At 37.6% G+C, this 20575-nt stretch overlaps 1 protein-coding gene across 2 annotated transcripts in view; it reads right to left on the bottom strand.

Moving 5' to 3' along the window:
- Window positions 1–16544, bottom strand: part of LOC139147334 (uncharacterized) — a 29489-nt gene extending 12945 nt beyond the window's left edge. The window contains exons 1-7 of one of the 2 annotated variants that reach the window (XM_070718393.1): window positions 16354–16544; window positions 12940–13165; window positions 12350–12529; window positions 10972–11030; window positions 5528–5614; window positions 4061–4159; window positions 343–462 (exon numbers count right to left, since the gene is read on the bottom strand). In XM_070718393.1, coding sequence (XP_070574494.1) covers window positions 343–462; window positions 4061–4159; window positions 5528–5614; window positions 10972–11030; window positions 12350–12431 — 447 coding nt within the window. In that variant the 5' untranslated portion in view covers window positions 12432–12529; window positions 12940–13165; window positions 16354–16544. Of the gene's footprint in view, window positions 1–342; window positions 463–4060; window positions 4160–5527; window positions 5615–10971; window positions 11031–12349; window positions 12530–12939; window positions 13166–16353 lie in introns of those variants that run through there. The other variant, XM_070718394.1, reaches the window with a different exon arrangement.
- Window positions 16545–20575: the final 4031 nt, after the last annotated feature.

Genomic DNA, 20575 nt, shown 5'->3' with positions numbered 1-20575 from the left:
TACCATCGTTCCTCCTGGTTCATGTCATATTTCTTTCGAGTTTAAGAATTAATCAACCGTATGTTTAGTATGTTAATACCTTCTACACGTTTGTCATTTTTGAGTTCAATGTTTATTGACCATAAGAAATAGCTTAGACACAGAGCTTGAGATCTTGCATGCACAACATTTACATTATTTTAGACCGCTGAAATTCAATGTAGTCTAGCAAACATGGGTAAACTGTGTTTCATGGATGATTGAGTAAATGTATCTTTGTATAATTGGATCACAGTTTTGTGTAAGAAAGTAATGTAATTCATCTCTTTGGTTACAGAAACGTATTTCAAAACAACAACTTACGCTGTAAAAGTATCGATCCTTGTAAACTGGAGTTTCACACGTTAAGTTGTAAAAGGGTGGCCAATCTTTTTCATCTTGTAGAGTCACTGCCAAAGTCGCCTCGTATTCAAGTAAACATTCCTATTACAGACATTGCCAAAATGACAAGATTACATGAGGAATTTTTATTATACCTTTTGGTACTTGGTGTCCTGTAGGTCATTGAGAACGTTAGACCATGGGGTGAAACATTAAATCAAAGTGCTTGTATAAGGGCCCATATTAGGAGAACGATATGACGCTGCTTAAAATTGGTTAAAGTAGCAGCTCAGGTTCATTGGCGCTTGTTTTCAATTAACACTGCCACGTATTGATTCTCACATCCGATATGTGTTTCATTTTTCATTGGCTGTGTCATTGAAGAAATCAAACACCTTTTTGTCTCAAAAAGTGCGCATACTTTTGTTCTATTCAAAAATGCGTATTCTCAGTTTTTCACTGAAACGAAAGCGTGCAAAAAATGATAGGTTGCGTAGCTAATTTTCATTCTTATGAATCTTTCTGGCATTTACCACAACTATATGACCAAACACTTTTTCCCCAAAAGAAAGACGTTTCAGGGATTCAAATTTTGGAAAAAAATGCTAAAATGGATCCATAAACCTGAGTCTTTGCGTTTTATACATGTTCGTACACTAAAAGTATATACTGTGTTCGTGTAGCCACCAACCTACGCACTCACATACATACACAGCGAAGTTCATAGACTACTCATACATTGATGGAACGAGCACACACGTGTGCGTCTGGAGCTTGCAAAACTGCAAGCGAGGTATTTGGAGGCAAGTGCAAAAGTCTATGGGTAAATTTAACACGATTGGAAATATTTTGGGTTTATAGGATTTTGAAAAGTTTGTCAAATATTATTGAAAAATAAGGCACCAGACCATAATTTGTTGCTACAGACTAAGGTAAATTTCTTAATTTTGTTCAATCTACTTCTAAACAAAGTTAAGTTAACTGCCTTTTACTAAATCTAGTCAAATTTGCTTTTTTTGCAAATGTAAATACAGTGAAATAGACAAAAATTTTGCAAACTGTACTTATCATATAATTCTGCAGAATGTTTTGAATCTTACAAATTTTGATCCTTTACCTGTTTTTGATATATCACGGTTGTCATATTGCGATTTTTCGAACAGTTATAACCACTACTTTGTTTGACTGCTGATAGTACATTGTAAACTCTCCTATTTTGCTAAACTGTCATTTTCATTGTGTGGTAGATGTTCAGGAAACTAAGGTATTTCATACTTTTGAAGTTAGTACCTCAATAAGGCAAAGTAAAATAGTTAAAATTGTATTTTTTTATTCTATCTACTTAAAAAATACAAGGAGTTCAAGTAGTTGGTGAAATATTTGTATCAAAAAGATATTTTGAAATTGAAAAGTTGAAAATGTCTAAAAATTGTTCATTACAACACTACCTTATATTTTCAAGGCCATCTTGAACATGACCCTATATTTTTCAAGGCCACCTTGGACATGACCCTCTATTTTTCAGGGCCACCTTGGACATGACCCTCTATTTTTCAAGGCCACCTTGAACACGACCCTCTATTATTCAGGGCCACATTGGACATGACCCTCTATTTTTCAGGGCCACCTTGGACATGACTCTCTATTGTTCAAGGCATGGACATGACATGACCCTCTATTTTCTCACATTACTAAAACTTGAGGAATGAACAAAACAATAATAACAATTTCAATTAAAACAATAGGATCTGTCATTTTGAAATGGTACAAATCTATTTATTGTGCAAATTTATCAAAAGTGTCGGGTATCCTATAGCTGAAAGTTACAATATTACAGATTATCCTTAAAAACATTTGAATTGCAAAAACAGAAGAGTAGATGAGCTTAAATTTACTGAATAAACCAATATTACTACAATATCCTATTATCCCAAAATATTTCCAATCGTGTTATTTGAATATTTTTCGAGAAATTAATAACGATTGAAGCGAATTTATCACTTTAAAAAGAAATACGCCTATTTTCTCAGAGAGGTCGTGTATAAGCCAATGAATATCAAAGCGTAGCGTTCAGTGTAATTATGTGTATGCGTCGAATCTGCGGCAGTTTAGTGTAATTCTGTGTATGCGTCAAATCTGCGGCATATGAATATTCCATGGTACGCTAAGTCATCACTACATTGTAATTGCAATGATGGTGCCAACCAGTAATTTCCTTCGGCGAAAGAAGCTACTTCGCAAAGAAAATTGTTTTGACATTTAACTTTTGATAGATCATGTTCGCTACCTGTCGTGATGCTTATTTGTCTTGAGCTTGGACTGAAACATTTTTTTTTTGCAAATCAGTGTCTGGTTGATTGAAAATGCACATTGGCGAGAAAAATGTTTGAAGCAATTAAATTCTAACCCTAGCCTAAGTCAACCTGACCACTTAAATCATAGCAAATGGACATTATTTTCTGCAAATACAACTTTTTGGCGTGGCATTGTCATCACTAATTCTTTATTTTCATTGACCCGCCCACACGTCATTTCATAGGCATTCAGTCTGACGATGATCTAACACCTGCAAAGAGGATTTGTGCCAATAAATACTTTAAGGCGGGTAAATTAGTCATAGATCTTTATCCGACGCACATATCATCGCCATATTGTTATATAATACGGCTAGTGTTCAATCGGGTTCGAACTCACAACATACGGCATCAGTCGCCAAGCGGAGAGGCAACAGACAGAACCGCTCGGCTAAATCCCCACTCTCAAAAATGAGTGGTTCAATAAATTATGCCTTGTTGTTATAACGTGCCCGGCCAAGACTTCGGTGGCATTTTAGTTCTTTGCATACGTATTTCTGCCGACGTATCATAGGATAACATTTTAACTTGATCTAGAAGTATCTATACCTGCCCCGAGATGAAAACACGCAACATTTGGTGAAGCAACCATTATGATTTGAGTCATGGGTTACCGTACTTATGCAAAGTACCCAGCAGTGATGTTAAAGATATGCTGCTCTCAATACAATTATAAAGAAGTGCTATCATATCCAAGTCATAAAGAGGTATACCATAATAGATCATGAAACAATGACATCGAAATTTTAGTTCTTGTACCCGTTTAAACCTCGGACCATGTTTATTACAACCAGTTAGCGAAATCCTATACAAGATCTATATTTTTAATTCCTTACCGAATACATTTAAAAGAAACTGCTTGTAGGTACCGGTTCGCAAACGTTTCGAAAGACCACGTTTTAAAAGAGCGGCTTACTCATTCGTAATCCTATAAATTTATCTTATGGTTTGATCATCAAAACATATACAATCAGGCGCAATGTCGTGACTAGTACAAGTTTTACGTTGATTCTTTACTCTTCTCAATTCTTAAATTTCGCTCATATGGTTTGCAAATTTACAGCGCATACTTTGTTGATTCAAACAAAATGAAATACATCAAAGGGGTTGGGCTCAATCTACCGACTGGCATAAACCTTTTTACTTCTTCATGGCACAAATTTGCGGGTACAAGTACAAGTTATATAATGTGATTTGAGAAATAGCGGCGCCAATGGTTTCTGCGACCACTACAAGCAAGATAGTGGATTCCATACAAATCAAAGATTGTTCATACTTTCATGCATATGTGTGTCTCTTCGTAGGTTCAAAAAGTGCATCAGCTTGCATATTATTCAGCTACTTACCGTGAATGAAATGTGCAGCTTGTAATGAGCGTCTATATCGTAATCCAAAAAGCCACGTGTGACCAGAATGCCATCGTCCGTTATATTGAACCTGTCATCCTAAGAAAAGACATCGGACATATTAAGGTTGTTAGATTAAAAGATAATGTAAATGAAGTTGTACAAAATTTGAATGATTTCTGAAAACAACAGCGCTGATCGCAAAGGACGGACGTAATTTTTTCTCTCATTAATACTCATAAGTAGAGTGCATACTATGGGGCGATAGTGTTTTAGCCGAGCTGATACTTATAAAACCATGAAGAAGCTAATCATAAAGCCGTAACCCAAACTAGCCAACCTGAGGTGGAATGTTCGTAAACCTGTTTTACAAGCATGAATGTTCATTTTTGACAGTTACTCTTCATTTAATTCGATAGCCAAAAAGAACGGCAACCCAGCCAATTATACCATAGGAAACTCAGGCTCCTTGTTCGTTTATTTGTTTGTGCGTGTTTGTTTATTTGTTGCGTGTGATTATTTCCATATCAGATTAAAATAAAGAACCCAATAAAGATTTGTATTTGTGGTCATATTTGTCAATGGAACGGTGTTTGTTTGCTGGTTTGTTTGTTTGTTTGTTTACAAATATAGTCAATAAATGATACTTTAAAAAGTTACTAATACAATCCCACATGTGAAATAATCTATACCCCGCCCATGAAGAGTAAGCACTCATGTGTGGCCACTACTTTCTGAATACTGACACTTTGTAAGAATTCCCAAATATGTTTATTTATATCATTGAAATCATTCATATTTATTGGTCAACGTTTGTTTTGTTGATTAATCTGTCTGAAATGTATGTTCCTGATACGGCATAATTTTATAATTACTTTACAGAAGCTATACTCAAATTGCCTCGGTAAAATGTGGTCCTTTAAAACTTTGACTTAGTCTAGCGGCCTGCGGCCAACAAAATGCAAAACAAAAAACAAAACAAGAAAAATAATATGTTTTCCTCGAGCCGTGCAGCTGTTACTGGTCTTCCATACTTCATTTTTTTAATTTCATACCAAACGTTTTGACAATTTTAGAGTGCAAGACCTAACTTACTTGTGCTTCGCTTAAACTTTAAGTCTGTCCACATATACTAAAAAATGTTATGTTCCTCATTCCGTATATCTGTCATTGTAACGCTGATGTCAACATTGGCGACATTCAAAACGCCTTAGGCATTGCCCAGAGACTAATCCGCTTTCGTATAACACGATTGGAACTAATTTGGGATAATTGGATATTCATATTGTTCAAATTTCTCAAAAGTGTTAGGTGCCGTAAAGCTGAATGTTGCAATATTGCAAATAACTCATAAAACTAAGTGTGTAACGTACAAAGAAAAGCAGATGAGATTAATTTGTAGATGAAATCGACATTACTTCACCATCCAATTATCCCAAATTAGTTCCAATCGTGTTGTATGTTTACCTTGTTCCCTGACAAAATCTGGAACGAATGTACGTTGCTTCCCAAAGTCTCTTGAAAATTGAACACTTCCATGTCACGCCTTGAGTTCTGTAAGAAAGACGGAGACCGTCTGTAACCCATCGCTCAATCAATTATCTGCCTATTGTGTACAATTTTTACACTGGCCACTTGATAACAGGTGTAAATTTAATTTCACAAGTTAGTTGTGATGACATAAGTGCAACAATGACTTCTTCATGTATAGTAAGATGCAAATGATCTATACTAATGTGTATTAGCGTTTAAGAGAAACCACGTACCATATAACCTTACTGACTTTCGTGTCAAATGAAAGAAGTAATATTATTAAATATCACAACAACACTAACTTGTAAAGCATAGCAGCAAATATATATCGGTAGGGACGTGTGCTGCCAACCGGTCATTGGTATCGTCTGACTTCCTGTGTTGTTCCATAGCTCAAATACAACCATTATTGTCTTTGGACCACCAAATGATTGATCTGAACGTCGTTTGAACTGCCTGCACTTATCAGTTTTCCCTGCCTTAAGGTCTAATAAAAGTCAACACAGGAACTCTTGTGCAGACATTTGCTGTCAAAACAATCAACAGAAAACAACTTAGCTGCTTCAACGCTGGTTGGAAAGAAGTTTCATCTTTACAAGCAAAAACTGCGGAATAAAAGTGACAATCGTGACAAATTACACGCAAATCAACTATGGTACTCTGACCTGAATACTGACATTGCAGTAGTTACTTTGAAAAGAGAAATTACACGAAAAAACTACTTACAGCTGTCTCTTGATTTGCGTGTAGCGTCAAATAACTTGTGTCCTGTTGATTGTTTTGACAGCAAACGTCTAGAAAAGCTGATGTTATCAGTTACAAATGAGTCCTTGCGTTAGCTTTTATTTGACCCCCCAAACAGGGGAAACTGATAAGTGCGGGCAGTTTACACGACGTTCAGATCAATCGTTTGGCGGTCCAAAGCCAATAATGGTTGTAATATCCTACATCACCTGAAAATTTTCATGTCACACACACATTTATTTCAATGCTGATAGTTATTTCTACTCACACAAAGAGGTCAAATTTCGCTTTCAGCTTAACAATGGATAGAATGATACAACGGTCTATAAAATAAGAATATTGAAAACCAAACCATACAGCCCTTTGAAAATAAGAGTTTATAGATACAGGATATATAAATTGAAGTTTTTGTCAGTTGATATTGGCAAAGTTTCACTACTGACAATACATCGGTGTAAAGCGTTGTATTCATTGCTTCGCTTCGATAAAGTTTGTGTGAGATGTATGATAGCGTGTGTGCTAGCGTGAGTGCTTCACGAACTCTACGGCGAGTGGAGAGGGCGCAGTCAAATTGTAACATCCTTAGCTCGGTTATTGAACCAATCTTTTTAGGATTGGGGATTTAGTCGAGCGGTTTGACTGTTGTCCTCTGCGCTAGGTGATTGGGTGCCGTGCGTTGTGGGTTCGAGTCCCGGTTGATACCATCGTATTTCTCTTTCCCGGGTCGATAGCTCTGCTGGTGGACAGAATTGTCCCCGAGGCTATCTTCCGCCCGGTGTAAAGCGTTGTATTCATTGCTTCGCTTCGATAAAGTTTGTGTGAGATGTATGATAGCGTGTGTGCTAGCGTGAGTGCTTCACGAACTCTACGGCGAGTGGAGAGGGCGCAGTCAAATTGTAACATCCTTAGCTCGGTTATTGAACCAATCTTTTTAGGATTGGGGATTTAGTCGAGCGGTTTGACTGTTGTCCTCTGCGCTAGGTGATTGGGTGCCGTGCGTTGTGGGTTCGAGTCCCGGTTGATACCATCGTATTTCATTAGCTTCAAATGTGTCAGTGAAACAAACTGTTATCGGTACAGGTCACATGTGTAATCAAGTTTACTGTAAATGTTCATGGGTTTCTGAAAAAATGCTGATTTTCCTGACTCTGTTCAGCTATTTATGACAAAAAATGGCCTTGACGATGTTATTCCAATGCCTGATTTTAGTGTAGCGAATTTTATTGATAACCTTGGCAGTGCCTTTATGTACGCTGCTGAACACTGTAACAAGGTAAAGAAAATTTCGCTGACCAGGCCAAATCATAGCCAGCAGCCTATTTGGTTTGACAAACAAAGAGTGTATTTCGTTAAAGAAAAAGAAATATTGTTTTCTGAGAAAATTTAGAAATAGCAGAGGCGAAACAGGGTTGAAATTATACAAAGATGCCAGAAATGAATTTAGAAATGTCCGTCGAAACAAAAGACGTTATTTTTTAAATGAACAAAAGGCAAAATTGTCCGTTCTTGCTTTCACAGATTCGAAACAGTTTTAGACTTCCGTAAGGCACTCCATGTCTATACGTCCAGTTAAAAACGACATCCATCCTGATGTATTTATGATTATTTCAAAAATTTATTTCCAAAGTAATGTATCTGTTAAAGGGACAAAGATACGAGATACTAGTCATGACCATTAATTCATTTTCACTATGATTTCATTTATCGTGTCTTACAACGGGGTCGAATATATGCATGGTCACCAATTCATCCAGTAGCTTTCAACATATCAAACAATATAGGTAGTATCTTTGTCCCTTTAACAATGACTTTTCCCTTTCAAAAATTGAAAAATTGCTAATCAGCTGGTCCTGATTTGCTGTGAGGAGAATTTTTTAAATCCACAAATCATTTTCGACACCAGGTTTGAATATCCTTTTCAATAGACCATTTGATGTTGGTATATTCCCAAAAATATAGTCTAAGACAATAATTGTACCTCTTCATAAAGCGCTTCATTTAACTCTCCCGACAATTACAGAGGGATTTCTTTATTGAGTATTTTTAGCAAGACTTTCACCTCGATTTCGAATAATCGTCTTACATTTTCCCTTGATGCGCTTGAAAAAATCGACGAAACGCGAGCAGGTTTTCGACATGATTAGTTAACAGCAGATGACATTTTTAGTCTGCAGTCAGTCATTCAAAACTATTTATCTATAGTAAACTTTTGAAAGGTGGTATCAATGGGAAAATGTTTAAAATTTTGAATTCTATGTATAATGATGTTAAACCTTGAGTGAGAATCAATTTTTATTTTACAGAGTATTTCAACTGCCGTGTCGGAGTTAAACAGGGATGTATGCTCGGCCCATTTCTGTTTTCTTTTTTCAGAAATGAATTGACACATGGTGTACAGAATAGTGGTCAGCGTGGTATACAGCTTCCTCCTGCTTTAACTGAAATATTATGCTCATTATTCGCAGACCACATTGTACTTTTTCCTGACACTGTAATTAGTCTGCAGCGCCTTTTGAATTGTTTGCATTCCTGTTGTATAAAACTGAAAATGACGGTAAACTAACAAATTAGCTGTATTTAAAGCTAGAGGTTATCTTGCAAAAACAGAAAAAATGTTTTTTTACCGGAGAAAACGATAACGTATCGTATCATTAGTGTATTGGGTGTATTGGGTGTAGGTTGCAGTGGCCAATGTCTACAAAAACTCTTGCACAACAGACAAGAAAAGACAGGTAGTTTTGCATTTGATACTTTTTTCAAGATTTTAGATTCAATGGTGTTCCAATACTGACCTATGGCTCAGACGTATAGGGATATGCAAAATATGATTATCTTGAAAGAATCCAGTATTTGGCATGTATGAGTTTCTGGGTGTTTCAAGTAATACCCAAAATGTTGTAGTGTTGGGCAAGTGTTGCAGATTTCCAGTTTACTTGTATACAGCCAAAATGTGTTAAATATCGATGTAAATGTTAAAAAATACCAGAAAATCGTTATTCAAGGAAGTGTTATGAAATGCTCGTATACATTTCAAAATTTTATTGACTACTTTTAAGATTGTTAGAGGTGATGCACCGCTTTATCTGACCGATTATTTGATTTGTATGTACCGACAAGAGATCCGCGATCTTCTGACAAATTGCATGTAACTCCTCCTCCTTGTAAGTCCTACGGTCAGAGAGCATTTTCGTTATGTGCTCCTTTGCTGTGGAATGCACTGCCTTAAGAAATTCGTTGCACCATAAATGTAACTTCTTTTAAACGTTGTATGAAGACCCACCTTTTTACTAAGTTTTACCCGTAATTGTAGTTTTTAGTTTTTAGCTGATTTTTAGATTTGTTAAGCACTTGTGTTGAGCGCACTGAGATGTTTAAGGAGTGCGTTTTTTGCGAATTAAATATTATTATTATTATTACTATTATTTGAAAATATCATTTTCCTGTCAATTATTGTTTATTTCTGCTTCCTTTGTTAAGTAAGTATGCTAGGTCGATGGTCTAGTACTCTAGAACTACTGAAGAAAGACATTACGTATATATATATATATATATATATATATATATATATATATATATATATATATATATATATATATATATATATATATATATATATATATATATATATATATATATATATATATATATATATATATATATATATATATATATATATATATATATATGAAAATTGTTTGCTTGTCCATGCAGGCTAAGTATAGTGCTCAATGCATTTCTGTAGGGCGGTAATACTGAGAATCTATGAACTTACTGTCTAGTAGTTGCCACTCTACAGGCTGTTTCATGCGCTAAGCAATGATTGCTTAGCGCATGAAATAGGCTGTAGAGTGACAACTACAAGTTCATATATATATATATATATATATATATATATATATATATATATATATATATATATATATATATATATATATATATATATATATATATATATATATATATATATATATATATATATATATATATATATACTGAGAATCTTGGAACTTGTAGTTGTCACTCTACAGGCTGTTTCATGCGCTAAGCAATCATCAGGAGTGAGTATTTGGCGGGAATGTGACTGTTTATATTGTGTTTCAGGTGAGTATGCATATTCAAATAAGCGGTTGCGGCCAATGGCAAGTCAGTTATAAATGAGGAGGAATTTGCTGCGGTGTCTGCATTTCGAGAGGAATTCTGTTCGTTTGTTAAGGGTTGATTTGCTGTCTGAATAAATTATATGGAGCTTTTATGGATTTTATGGAGCTTTTATATATATATATATATATATATATATATATATATATATATATATATATATATATATATATATATATATATGTATGTATGTATATACATATATGTATACACACAGACAGTGACAGACAGACAGACAGACAGACAGACAGAGAAATCTGCAGTTGCGTTCTCAAAGACATTTCGAAATAATGAAATATGATTCTGTACACAGAAACTGTGCCTGACTTGATCAAGATATTTCTAGTATCGCTTCCATCCGACATTGCGCGATCCAATTTCACCAGTTTCACCATCGATACAAACACATTTATTTCCACGCTACTTCCACAATTTTCTGTGGTTGAAGAGACATGAATAGCTCTGGCATTACTTACTTCAGATATGCAGGCACTGAAGTTAAGGTTAGCATGGTGTTCCACTGGCTTTGACGAGGCTTCCATTGTAAAATATGCACAAATAAAACAATTAAAATGATAATAAAGGGGAGAGAGAGAGAGAGAGAGAGAGAGAGAGAGAGAGAGATTATTCCTGTGCCAGTCTCTCAAGAATTACAAATTTGGACAACAACGTGTCAGCACAATGTGTTAAGATTCCAGGACAAGAAATTGACGTTTTTAGCTAACGATTCTCTAGTGGTAAATAAGCTCAGAACCCCCTTAAATTATATATTTTCCGAAAGCCTAGATATAGGGGAAAATTGTTGTTACCATAGTATCACTATTGTTTACATAACTATCACTTGACAAGTAATTTGCATAACCTTTCAAAAATCAGTTTTCCTTATGTTTTGTTTCATTGCCTTGAGATATGAGGCTGAAATTTGTGTGAGTGCAAGCTGTCCTAAGGATCTTCAAAAGTATGTCTCAGAACTTTTTTAAATCTTCTTAAACAATTTTTATGCCACAAAAACTTCCAGAGTGGTGTATTTAACCCTACTTAATTTCTTTAAAATTGTATTTAAAAAAAACTAAGGCCAAAAAAAGAAGAAGAAATGTTTCTGGTCAGGTCTTTCTTTAAAAAATGGTGCGGCGACGCGCATTTTATTTTTTTTTATTTTTATTTTTTTCCCCTCAAGGGAGGGAGGAGGGTCAGTTTTATAGTTTTATCAATATAGTCACATATATACTGTTCATTCAGTCACTGATCATGCCCCCCAAAGAATTTTCTCTTTCTCTTCAGCCATTTTGGTTTGGTGTCAGCCACGGCCGCCGGCCACAAACAGAAAAAAAAGGGTGACGCGCTGTTGTTCAAGTGACGCGCGCGCTGACCAGAAACATTTCTTTTTCTTTTTTTGGCCTAAGCAAGATATAGAAAAACTGAGACACACTTTGAAAAAGCGTTGTGACAGTTTGCATTCCAGCAAGTTTGAGTCATATATTTTGAAGTATTGAGACAAAACATAGGGAAAACCGAATTTTAAAGGTTACGCAAATTACCTGTCACGTGATAGTTACATAAACAATGGTGACACTGTAGTAACCAAAATGTTCCCCTATATCTAGGCTTTCAGAAAATGTATAATTTACGGGGGTTCTGAACTGATTAACCACCAGAAGGTCAATTTCTTGTCTTGGAACGTTAAGCAGTGTTAAGTGTGATCATGTCACAAAGAGGTTTTCAGAGCTTTTCTCTGTACACTACAATATTATACGAGCAAAGCAGAGCCTTGCGCTACTTTCCTTTCAGTGAAATCTCTCGTGAATATCATACAGCTATGAGCAAAGATCAGCTTTCGGCTTTACACAAACTTACCTAAACAGCATATACTGATAAACCTGAGTAAGCACAACAATCGCCTGTCCTGGTAACACTCTTCTTGTCTGACGGTCTTCATAATGGAATTTCAATAAACGCGAATGCTTGAAATTGACTTCTTTCGAATTTTAAATACGGATATGAAAGCAAACCATCCCCTTGTCACCACGTGACACACTGAAAACAATGGGATATTCCATGACCAGTTTCAAAAACAGTTTGCTTTGTTGGACTTCCTCCCACATATTCATTCTCTTCAATAGTGCCTTTCACTGAAGTATTTTAGAGCGCTTTACGCCACTAACATAAAAATAAATCGCAACCGGAAAGGCTCAATTAATGAATTTAGTAAAAGGAACATTTAAATTCGAGTGATGTAGGCTAGTCATACTGGGACTTGTATGTATGATATGTTTGGAATATTATGACATGCGAAATGAAAGTATAATTACCTCGAACATGTTCTCATAAACACAGAATCCAACAACGGGAAGTCATGCCGATTATGATTACTCGCTCATAATTGTGTGCACATGATGGCACCACTTCTATTTGTGAACATGTAGTTTTGTTAGAGTAATAATTACCTCAAAATTAGTCTTCTAACCTCTACTTGATACGGACCAAACAGTGCTTATGTCCTTGTCCGTTTTACCATGCATTCTTCACCATGTTACCGTACATAATTATTTTTTGTAACTGATCGTTGCATGTTGTTGTCTTGCACTGTAATGATTCTACTACCAAATAAAAGAGGGCGTACGGCGGCGTTTCACGGACTTGGTACGTTCATGCCACCAAAGATATCAAATGCTGACAAACCAATGCATACAAAAAGAAACGGAAATATACGTATTTCTATGCGTGTTTTTGCAGTGGTTTTTGTTCGTACCGTGTTCTATTTGAATTCTAGGTTTAGGCTATTGCATTATATTAAATAAAAAGCAAACTACAATGGAAAGGCGCATATCTTTGGGTCAAACCTCACAAAGCGACCAGGAAGCGATGAGGTTATTTGTCGAATATCTGGGTGATTTTGAATGCTTATTATAATAATAGACGAAGATGAAGGACATTTTCGCCATTTCATCAAAGGCAAGCCAGCAGAGTGATAGAAGGCTCTGCGAAGATGTCGAAAATATCCATACCCCATAACCTAAATTCACTAAAATACGCAATGGATGTTTTTCACATGTCATATGGCCTCGACTGATGCTTACGATTTGGTGCAAGATGTAACACCGTTCAATTTTCGCAAAGTCAATAAACCAGAATTTTAGCCATGGTTTCCAACATCCAGCAGAAACTACTGTTGCATATAGCGATGTTACGGTATAATACCATGCCAAGCTGTGACCAAGTTAAGTGGTGGCCAGCACTGTTGGGAGTCAACAAATCCACTGAAACGTCTCAGGCATCGTTGATGCAAAAATGCTATTCTCGCTTTATAACTTTTTTCGACACCAATGATATAAAAAGCACTGTTCTTGTAGGTGGAGATTATTAGAAAAAGAACAAATGATACGAGGTACCAAATGTAAAAAAAATAAATGAACACAATCACACTTATTTTAGATTTTGAAGATAGAACAGACGGAGTTCTTTTGTTTCAAGGTCCAGATGTACTTGGACAACTCAGTACAGTGTTGATACCTTTCGTTACCAGGTCTTTGACATTTCGTGGTTAATTATTGACAAAGCATCAAACTACTCTAACATAAGCAGGGCATGTAATCTTTGTATATCAGAAAAACTGTACCTTATCAATGCTGACAAATCTACGCTGGTAAACAAACGCTCGGAGTTGGTTTCAAAATGTCGTCATTAAAACAAATATTATCTATTAAATTATAACATCACCTATAAATAGAATGGTACGTCCCGATCATACATAGTATTACTTTCACTTCATCTGTCTGCTGATTGCAGGATGCATGAAACTTAAGTAACAGATACAATTACATTGTACTTGAAGTAATTTTGTGTTATTTTATATATTATATTTATCATATACCTATGCCCTGTATCGTGTCTGTACTGAGTTCAGTGATATGATTTATCATGTTGATTTGCATGTCAATCAAGTGATACGCCTTGTTGATTTGCATATGAAAGGAATGATCAGCGCGTCTTTCTTTCGTTCAATTGAATATTTGCATATGAAAAAGTGATACGACCTGTTGATTTACATAACAAAGCCTGATACGGCCTGTTGATTTGCATACCGGACTACTTACATGGTGGTGCCCTAATCAAAACAAACCATGGTGCCCGTCCATGATTTTGACTTTGACTACGATTTCGTGTCCGATCTCCAAAAGTGGCAGGGTTTTGAAGCATAGGGAAATGCGGGGTAACTAAATAAAACACATGTGTCGATATCGGATTAACCTGCTACTAAAGAGCAGAGCATCACACCGTACGGGCACTGACAGATCGATGACCGATCAGCTGTTCCGTCCGTGCTAAGCATAGACGCGCAGACGACAAGCAAAAAGTGCTATCGGACATGTCGGAGGACCGGCAAATTCAAAAGCACAACTTTCAAAAATTTCATGTATTCATGGTAAATGCGTTATGAAAAATAATACCAAACACAACACTTGCATGTACCGTACCGATTTGGAAGTAAAATGAACTTCATTTTACACAATTTTCATCATCTGAAATATTTTGTGATTTTCATGAGACACTGGTATAAGACGGTCACTATAACAACAACCTTGCCATTCCACCATGTCTGTCAGCGAAAACCTGCAGGAGCTTTTCAGTCTGTCAGATTTGTTAGCTGCGGAAGAAGTTTTTGACAATTTACCACCCCAACCCGAACAACAACATCAACGGTATGTAGAGTTTACTGAGAGTGACCGGGAGGAGTTCGTCAGTCTACAAAAAAAGAAAAATACCGTGCGAAACACTAACACGGCTACCAAACAGTTTCAGCTATGGTTGAATGCTATGAGGCCAAACGAAACCCGCCGAATATGTGACATCCCTCCTGCTGAGCTTGACGACTATCTGGCAGCGTTTTTTTAGGAACTCGCCAGAAGGACGGCAGCGACTATGAGCCTGATACACTTACCAACTATCAAAGAGGTATCGATCGGTTTTTACAAGACAGCGGCTACGGGTTTTCCATCATACGCGATAAGTTGTTCGAGAAGTCGCGAAAATGCCTCGCAGCCAAAAGAGTAGAACCTTAAAAGCACGGAATGGGAAACAAACCAAACGCAACCGACAGACTGACTGAGGAAGAAGAAAAAATTCTCGTTGACAAGGAAGTTATCGGCCGATCAACCCCTGAAGCTCTCTTCAATGCAGTGTGGACTAACAACACCAAAATGCTCGGTTTCCGCGGCGGGCAAGAAAATCGTCAGCTGAAATGGGGTGATATAATGCTGAAGAAAATCGCCGGCGGCCTAGAATATCTCGAATTCAACGAGCGGGAAACAAAAACGCGATGGGGGCAAGCAGGAAGTTCAACACGACCGTTTAACCCCAAGATATTTGCGACACCCAACGCCATGAACAGCTGCCCGGTCGAGATTTATCGTCAATTCGCTAGCCGTCGTCCCCAAGAAATGAACACTCCGGACAGTCCGTTTTATCTCAGTATCAATTACACCCCCACGACTCATATTTGGTACAAAAAAAATCCAATGGGTCCAAACAAGTTGGCTAATGTTGTCAAAACGATGTGTAATAAAGCGGGAATCTCCGGGAAGAAAACTAATCACAGCATGCGGAAAACGGCCATAACAAATTTGCTCCACGCCGGGATTCCCCCAACCCAAGTGCAGCAGTTGTCTGGACACCGTAACATTCAGAGCATAAACAACTACGCCGTAGCGTCGCTCGAGCAACAAAATGAGATGTCCAACATACTATCCAACAGAAACAAGGAAGAAACAGCAATGGTTCCATCATCGGGAAATGTGACGGAAGCAAGACAAGCAAATCCACCATTTCAGTTTCACAAGACCATCAACGAAAGCACGTACCAAACCCAGGCAGCAGCCACAGCTGGTATATTCAGCGGGGCGGTTATTTACGGCGGTTCATTCACCATTATGTTGCCACGTCCACGTTCAAGTCTCCACCACGCAAACGTCGTAGGGCCGTGATATACGATTCTTCGAGTTCTGACAACTCCCAGGACTGTTGATCTTCCGAAACCAGATTTTTCCAATTTCGTTCGTGCACGTATTCATGAGATTTCACACGCTGGACTCAAACATGTGACTGTTGTGTTTCATTGAAGTTGAATTTGAAATTGCCGTGTTTGTTTTTTTCTCGCCAATTTAATGACTCTTCCAGATCAAATATCAGTTTAAAAACATTTTATTCGTGATTTTGTTAAAATTGTCCATCCGATTTTAATTGAAATTTTAACAAAAGTTTTCCGATTGCATGCGTATGTGGAGGATATATCATTGTCAACAATGTCGCTCCCGATGTAGTAATTAATTCGTGAGCTGTTCAGCCTGAGTTTCGTAGTTATTAAAGAAATTTTGAACTTACATCGATGCAGTGTCTGTGTAGTGAATAAACCATCTAAGATGCTTCATTTTCTCTGTGAAGGAAACTTCGGTAGATATCCTACATGTTTGGTGACAGATTCAAGCATTTCTCTGCTCAACCGTAAAATAATTGTCAATGAGCCAGCTGATTGATTACGTCAGACGCTAGTATATCAATCCGCCAGAGCGAGATGACGCAAACAAATGTAGTCCATCAAGAAAAACCACAGTGAAACGTATCATATTTTAATATACGAGATTTATTCATTCAATAACGTGGGCATAGGTATATGATAAAGAGGTTATCCCTCGATATCACCTCTTGGTGGGGTCGTATTTCTGCTCGTGCGGTTGTGGGCCGCATCACACTCGTCTTCGACTCGTGTGATGCGGCCCACAACCGCACTCGCAGCAATACGACCCCACCAAGAGGTGATATCGAGAGATAACCTCATATTATCAAATGAACTGGCCCGTATCTCCACATGTGTGACGTACACCAGCACAGATAAGAAATCCATATTACCCATGTTATACGTCATCAACCGGAACTTTTTTTCCTGCAATGGTACCGTTCGTACATGCACGTCGCGACACAAACCGATTTGTCGTAATCGTTGCCGTGCTCTCATGGCATTTTGACAAAAAGGTGAGCGATTAATTCAGATATGGAAACATAGAAGGCATGTCCAACGAAATTCCGAGTCGCTAAAGCTTTAGCTATTCACAAAAATCGAATGAGAATACCCTCGCGATCGTTTTAATGGCTCAGTAACGTCACGGCTCCAGTCGCAAGGCTCAATGTGGAATTCGTCGTACCTGACGATCGCCAAGCGACGTCATACCTGGCGATCCCGGTTGGTGATAAACCCGAAAGATACACTTCAACGAAAGTTCAACTTAATAAATAAGTACCGTATAATCTTCGGGAAAGCGACATAGAAGGCACAAGCATAAAGTCATTCTTTGAACAACGATACATTTCCCATTATTCCGTTGTTTCTCGATCGGAATCAAACCTGCAGCGTAAGGCTGTAGTGAAGACATACGCTGTCGTCGACCTATTGCCTTAACTCTGCAGTGCAGCGCAGTAGAATCCGAAAAGTTGACTCCGGCAATACTCACAACAGAACAGTGTTCCCGTCAAGTAACAAAATTGTGATGTACCTACGTTCGATATATGTGTCACAGAAAACATCAAAGTCCGTAAGACGAAAACATTGACGACTGAGATGGCCGCCGGCGGAGACCGGTGTGACGTCAGTGCCCACTACAAGCGTACACTCTGTGTGTCATCGATCTGAATCTTTCGCGCTCGCCAAGGTCGTAAACTTGTGATATTTTAAAAGCCACAGCATCTCTAAGAATGATAACTACTGTTTCGATCGTGTCGTTGCATTAACTTCATAAATATAATTGTAAATATTCTAAATAACTCAAAATGCCATAATGGTTATCCGTCTCTAGCGCGGTGAAAGCTATGTCCGCCGATGGCAGACTGGCGTTAACATCGGTCCAGCGCGAGACAATGATTGAACCGCGCACGTGACCGAATCTGTATGTCTGATTGGTGGAGATACCATTCCATGTATCAAAAGTTCAGCTTAATCGGATTTATGAATGAAAGTATACCTGTAAACATTTGCACATCTCCTGGGTGACAGGCCGCATTACTTATTCAATGAAAGTACTCCGCGTAAATAAAACACAAAATCGCGATAAAAATCATGCAATTTGTTACAATAATTTTGATCCATCCACATCAAAGAAAAATAAGAAGACTGTTCATGTGATAAATATATAATCCCATGGAATTTTTCTCTGTTTGACGCCATCGTACACTCGTGTTTTTCGCGGAGCCGCACTATGGCTTTTATTGAAACTTTGAACACCAAGTATATTTTACTGTTTTACGTACATAAATAAAATGTCTTTAATATTCATGAAATTTCATTTTTTAAAAACATGTTTCTGGTGTTCATTTTTAACGGAAGTAACCTGAGGAAGGAAAGGAGGCTGATGATCAATATTACTTACTGTCACTGTTTTCTTTCGCAGGGTCGATATCTATATTAAATTTCGGTCGATATCTATATATTAAATGGTGACCCTGGACAACAGAGTGTACCTGCCTCTGCATTGCTAGATCTAATCTTGGAAGTAGACACTGACAATGGCCGATGTAAGTCACTTTTAAGTGAAATCCCAAATGCAATACCCTTAACAATTGTACATCGTCAACAGACGAAAGCGGAAAGAGCCGTTGGGTTTCACAGCAATATCTCTAGAGGCTATTCTAGTATCAAGGAATTCAAATCTTTCTGTGCTTCTAATTGGGCTTACAGTAAAGAAGTAGGCCTGTCTTGTTACCTTACCTATTATGATTTCGTCGATGCACATGCTTTCTGAAATATCAATATGCTCATAGATTTTAGATTCACTTATAATGCAAAGCTTTCATCGTCCGTTTCACTCAATTCAATTGGTGCAATAAAGTGTCACATTGTTGAGATTGCATGCATATACGTAAGTGAAAGAACGAAGTATTTCTGGAAAAACAGAACCCTAACAAATGAAAACGTCAGTGCTATATTTGGGGTATCTGTATGGGATGGGTGCGTTATTTGCCAGCAGTTCGTTCTCGAGGGTAGCAAGTGAAAAAGTTACATATACTTAATATATGCAGTAAGTACTAACGCAAATATTACATTAGGGTTCCAGGTTACGTTTTCACAAACTTACGTTCGTTTTCACACTGTAACTTGCAAATACGTTGACTCTGTAAATTCAAATTCTGACTTTGCGAACATTTAACGGTGCTCAATCTTACTTTAACTCGATTTGGTGCATCAGTCTAGGCCATATGAAATGTAAAAAAACGTCCATCGCGTATTTTAGTGAACTAAGTTATGGGGTATGGATATTTTCGACATCTTCGCAGAGCCTTCTATCACCCCGCTGGCTTGTTTTTGATGAATAATAAACACCTATTGCCTGGTCATGAGGGCTATAGCGCCCGTCTATTACCCCGAGGGTCCGTGTGTTACCAGAAACACATCGCTATTCCCCGAGGCCGTAGGCCAAGGGGTATAGCGATGTGTTTCTGGTAACACACTGCCACGAGGGGTAATAGACGAGCGCTATAGCCCGAATAAAGACCAGGCTATAGGTGTTTTATAACACACCACATGCCTATGTTGTATTATTATATAGTTTTTAATGTGTTTTGATATTTTGCACCGCAACAATCCATTGTGACTGGTTTACTGGGCGATGTTTCCACAGCGGTTTCAGTTGCACATGGTACCACTTCCTTTCAAAAAATATTCTGAGCATGCCTAGCGACATCCCTAGTTGCACTTTAATCTTTTCCGTCGATGAGCTGTTCAAGTTCATACGCTGTTGGAATGTTTGAAAATGTTGGAAAATCTGTTTTAGAGAATGTGTCGTCACCTATCCCGGATGCACATCACGTTCTAGTCACCCGCCATTGTTGCAAAGCTGCAGACGACACTACGGTCACGTGATAGAGCAATTTTCCAAATTTGGTCAGAAATATTTCCCTAGGGAAATAGCTTTTCAAAAAATACCCTCTGACGTCACTTTTGTCGGTCCGATGGGAACTAGACGTATCTATTTTCTCGTCACGTGACGTATTCTGGCGAATCGCGACACGGAATGAGCATGTGGCGTGTTATAATAT

The sequence above is a fragment of the Ptychodera flava genome, chromosome 13, assembly GCF_041260155.1.
Source record: "Ptychodera flava strain L36383 chromosome 13, AS_Pfla_20210202, whole genome shotgun sequence".
Classification (NCBI taxonomy): Eukaryota; Metazoa; Hemichordata; class Enteropneusta; family Ptychoderidae; genus Ptychodera; species Ptychodera flava.
This window is presented reverse-complemented; position numbering and strand designations above follow the sequence as displayed.